Source organism: Neopelma chrysocephalum, unplaced genomic scaffold (assembly GCF_003984885.1).
Source record: "Neopelma chrysocephalum unplaced genomic scaffold, ASM398488v2 Primary Assembly neopelma1_183151, whole genome shotgun sequence".
NCBI lineage: Eukaryota > Metazoa > Chordata > Aves > Passeriformes > Pipridae > Neopelma > Neopelma chrysocephalum.
The window spans coordinates 1-4,820 of NW_020938163.1; the positions used below are offsets into that span (position 1 = coordinate 1).

General features: G+C 60.9%; 1 protein-coding gene across 1 annotated transcript in view; it reads left to right on the forward strand.

Annotated features, from left to right (window-relative positions):
* Positions 1-3,357: 3,357 nt before the first annotated feature.
* The window catches only part of LOC113962596 (nicotinate-nucleotide pyrophosphorylase [carboxylating]-like), a gene marked incomplete at its 5' end in the record, with an annotated part of 2,735 nt that continues 1,272 nt past the window's right edge, over positions 3,358-4,820 (forward strand). The window contains one exon of the mRNA XM_027673360.1: positions 3,358-3,958. Within this exon, the coding sequence (XP_027529161.1) occupies positions 3,358-3,958 (601 nt within the window). The remainder of the gene's footprint in view (positions 3,959-4,820) is intronic.

The window sequence follows — 4,820 nt, forward strand, 5'->3', positions numbered from 1 at the left end:
AGACCCTGCCCCTGCTGCAATGAACTGTCTGTGTGTGCAAGGGAAGGACTCGTGTCTCTGAACACCCCGGGGGTGTGAGCAGGGCATGAGCCCAGCTCAGGTGTGGACACCTCACAGAGCCCTGATACACACACACACTGCTGCTCTTCCTCACCCTCCTCCCCAGTCCCAATGAGAGTTCTCTCACCTGCCTTGGAAGCAACCACTGCAAAGGCCTCTCTGCTGGATCCCCTTCCTTGGCTCTCTGGCTTGTGCCTGCCGATGCACAGCCTTTGGGGAGGCACACGTGGGGAGCTTCTCACCTGTGCACTCAGGAGGGTTCTGCAGGCACAAGTGACATTGGCCTTCAGAAAAATACTTTCCTTCCCTTTCCTCAAGACCCCGCTGAACACGCTCATCTACAGCCCGTGAAACAGAGAATTCATGACTCTGAGAAAAACACTCAGAAAAGCTGAGCTGGAGTTGTGATCCTGTGGGAAGAAATCTCTTCTGATTGTCTTCTAACCAGGCCCAGAGGACCTGCACTCTTTGCCAGGCATTGCCCTGGAAGTGTGCCACGTGGGGAGGGCTTTGGGTGTGGGAAGGGGCAGAGAGGTGCTGGGGAACCTGGCTGGTGTTACCATGAGACCTCTCTCAACTATCTCAGGAAAGACAGAGCAATCAGGGGGGTCTCCAAGTCCTCAGAGAAGGAAAATACCAAATCTGTCTTCAGGAGGGAGAATTAGGGACTGGTCAGCTCCACCTCAGTCCTTGGGAAGGTGACAGGACAAGCCCTCCCACGGTCATCCCCGGGCACTTGAAGGCAAAGAAAAACGCAGCACAAAGTGTTTGGGAGGGCAAAGGAGGGAACGGGGCACACTTGGACTTTGGGAAGGCCTTGGCCATGGCCTCCCATCATCTCACAGCCAGACTGAAGCAGTGGATGATGAGGGGATGGAAGTTTGGCTGGATGACCAGGCCCAGAAGTCACCAGTGGTCTGGAGCTGTCCTGGCAGCCAGTCACTGTTGTCATTCCTCTGTGCCCAGCACTGGGACATTACTGTGATGCACATGAACAATTGTCTATGTCCGTTGATCACAGACCTTCTCTTCTTGACAGGAGGAAAACCACTCAGGTTCCCAGTGACCTTTGAAGTCAACAAGAAAGTTTGCTCAGGTGACCTGTGAGTTTCTTGTCCCACTGCAGGCATTGCTGCTCAGATCCAGGGCTGCCTGGCAGCTCCCCCCAAACAGCCCTGAGCATTTCCTTTGCTTCATCTTGTCTTTTTCCTTTTTCTCTGCTCACAACTTGCTGCCATTGATCATCCCTGTATCTCCCCCTGCAAACAGCCCATGTCTGTTTGCCCTTCCCTCCCTGGCCCCACTTGGCATCACAGGAACACGCACCCTGGGGAGCAAGATCATCCAACAAGCGCTTCATTAATAGTCTGTAGCGTCCTGCAGTGCCTCAGGCTGTTCCCTTGCCAAAGGCACCCCAGCCACACACATTGACAGCATGTGGGTTATTCCTGACAATCCCAGTCTTTGGGCACTGCACTCCATGCACATCCCCCTTTCATTAGAGGCTCCATGGGAGGGCAGCTCTGCCGGAGAGAGCGACACATTGACAGGAGGCCTTGGGGTCAGAGGGACGGCTTGGTGTGGCTGGAGAAACCCAATACTCACAGGACAAACACCCAAGGCACAGAAGCTGCTGGACAGTAGCTGGGAATCACTTGGGAAGGGAGATGGGTGGCTCAGCCCTGCTGGAACGTGACCAAGTGAATCAGCTGCCTCAGGGAGTCCTTGAGCTCCTGGTTCCTCAGGCTGGAGATGAGGCCCCTCAAGCACCCCCATCCCTGGGGCACCACCCAAGTGCCCTTCAAGCACCCTGAGCCCCCCCAGTGCCTTGGGGCATCCTCCAAGCACCTCCCCTGACCATGGGGTGCCCCCCAAGTTCCCCCCAGTCATTCCCCACCCCCGGCATAGCTTATTTATTGCCAATAAAGAGAATTTTCCCTCCCCCACCCCAAACTTTTGGGTGGGGACCCCCGGGGCAGCCAATCACAGCGAAGGGGAGGGGATTTGGGCGGGGCTGGCCTCACCCCCACAGGTAAGAACTCTTCTGACTCCCCCCAGTTCCGCTCAGTGGCCCCCCAAGTCAGGACAGGTCAGTGGGGTGCCCCTCCCCCATGGGCACAGGGGGGGAGGGGTGGGTGATGTGGCCAATCAGGGCCGGACTTTGGACCCCCCTGAGCTGGGGGCGAGGGGCAGGCGGGAGACCCACATCTGGGGGGGGTCGGGGGTGCGAGATTTGGGGGTGTCTGGGGGGGGTTGGACCCACATCTGGGGGGGGTGGATTTGGGGGTGGGACAGTCATTTTTGGGAGGGAAACTCACATTTAAAGGGGGTCCGGGTGGAGTGGGACCCACATTTGGGGGTCTCTGTGGGGCAAGACCCACATTTGGTCCCCCCCAGGGCTCCAAATGCCCCCCGAGACCCAAATAACCCCACAAAATGCCCTCCAGGACCCCAATATCCCCCTCCCAACTTCCCTCAGGATCCCAAAATTCCCTCCCCCCGGACACAAAAAACTCCCCAAAATCCCACCAGTAACCCCCCAAGCCCCCCACATTCTCCCCTCTATCACTCCACGGACCACAACCCCCCCAAAATCCCCCTCGGACCCCTGAAGACCCAAATTACCAACTGAAATCCCCCTGCAGACCCCTCAGGACTCCTCCTAAACCCCAATATCTCCCCCCAGGACCATAATAACCCCCCCCAAATCCCCCCAGGGCCCCCCCAAAATCCCTGTCAGGACCCCAATAATCCCTCAAACCACCTCCAAGAGCCCCCAGACTCCTCCTCCCCACCCCCCTGAAGACCACAACTTCCCCCTGCTGGACTCAAATAACCCCCCGAAGCCCCTGCAGGACCCCAAAATCCCCTGCAAGACCCCTTCCAGGACCCCCAACCCCCTCCCAAATGCCCCCTCAGATCCTCCCCAGAACCTCCTCGACTCCCCCAGGACCCTAAAATCACCCCAAGGACCCAAATAACTCCATAAGATCCTGCCAATAACCCCCCTGGACGCCAATAACCTCCCAAAATCCCCCCCCAGATCCCCCCAAAATCTTTCCAAGGACCCCAGAATCCTCCAGGAGCTCCCTAGTACCCAATAAGCCTCCCAAATCCCCCCCCAAACCCCCAATATCCCCCCCAAATCCCCCTCCAACGACTCCAATAACCCTCCAAACCACCACCCTCCCCGCGACTCCCGAGCCGTCTCCCCCCGCCCCGAAGACCCCAAAATTCCTCCCTGGACCCAAATAACTCCAGCCAAATCCCCAGTAACCCCCTTCTCCCTCTCCCCAGGACCCCCCGCCATGACCTGCGAGCCCCCCGCCCCTCTCTGGGCCCCCCCCGCCGCCCCCCCCACCGCCTCGCGTCCCTCGCCCGGGCGTGGCTGGACGAGGACCTGCCCTGGCCCGACGCCACCGTGGGGGTCGCGGGGGACGCCCCGACCCGCGCCCACCTCCTCAGCAAGGGCGGGGGCGGCCCGGGGGGCGTCCTGGCGGGGGCCCCCTTCGCCGAGGCCGTGTTCGGGGTGTCGGGGTGCCGCGTCACCTGGAGGGTCCCCGAGGGGGGGTCGCTGCCCCCCGGGCGGGCGCTGGTGGCCGAGGTGGAGGGTCCGGCCGGGGGGGTCCTGGCGGGGGAGAGGGTCGCCCTTAATATTTTGGGGCGCTGCAGCGGGGTCGCCTCGATGGCCGCGAGGGCCGTGGGGGTGGCCCGGGGACAGGGGTGGGCGGGGGTCGTGGCGGGCACCCGAAAAACCACCCCCGGCTTCCGACTGGCGGAGAAATACGCGCTGGGGGTGGGGGGCGCCGACCCTCACCGGGGGGGGCGGGGTGGGGGGCTCCTCCTGCTCAAGGACAATCACCGAGCGCTGGCGGCGGCGGCGGGGGGGCTCGAGAAGGTGGGCACCCCGAATTTTTGGGGAGTAAAGGGTCGGGGGACCCTTGAATTGGGGGGGTCGGGGAGGGGGGCCAAAGTTTGGGGAAAGAGGAGAGGGCAACTCCGATTTGGGGGAAGAGACCCATAAATTGGGGGGTTCTGGGTAGAGGGACCACGGAATTTGGTGGAGGGGTGTCGATATTTTCGGGAGGGGAGGAGGGGAGACCCCGGTTTGGGGGACTGGAGCAGGTGGGCACCTCGAAATTTTGTGGGGAGGGCACCCGTATTTGGGGCTTGATTTGGGGTAAGAGGTGGGTGGGGGACCCCAGTTTCGGGGGGGAGAAGGAGGTGAAACATCGATTTCGGGGGGTGACCCCTAAATCGGGAGTTCTGGGTGGAGGGACCCCGAATTTGGGTAGGGACACACTGGTTGGGAGACAATAGGTGGAGGGCAGACAGAAGGACCCCTGGATTGGGGGGAAATGAGTGGGGGAACCCCAGTATTTGGGGGGAGGAGCCCAGTTTGGGGAGGAAATGGGTGGGGGGGTCCCTGAATTGAGGGGTTCTGGGTGGGAGGAGAGATGACCCCAGTTTTGGTGGTGTTGGGTAGGGAGGACTCCTGAACTGGAGGGGTTGGAGGTGGGGGCCCGATTTTGGGGGGTTATGGCTTGGGTGACCCCAAACTTCAGGGATGGTGGGTGAACACTGATATTGGGGGGGAGGAGACCCCAATATTTGAGAGGGGCACTGAACTGGGGGAGATGAGTGGGAGGGACCCCTGGATTAGAGGGTTCTGTGTGAGGGGCGATGTGGGGGGACCCCTGGATTGGGGGGGTGGAGGGGGGAACCTCACCCCTCCCAGTTTGGGAGGGAAATGGGGGGGG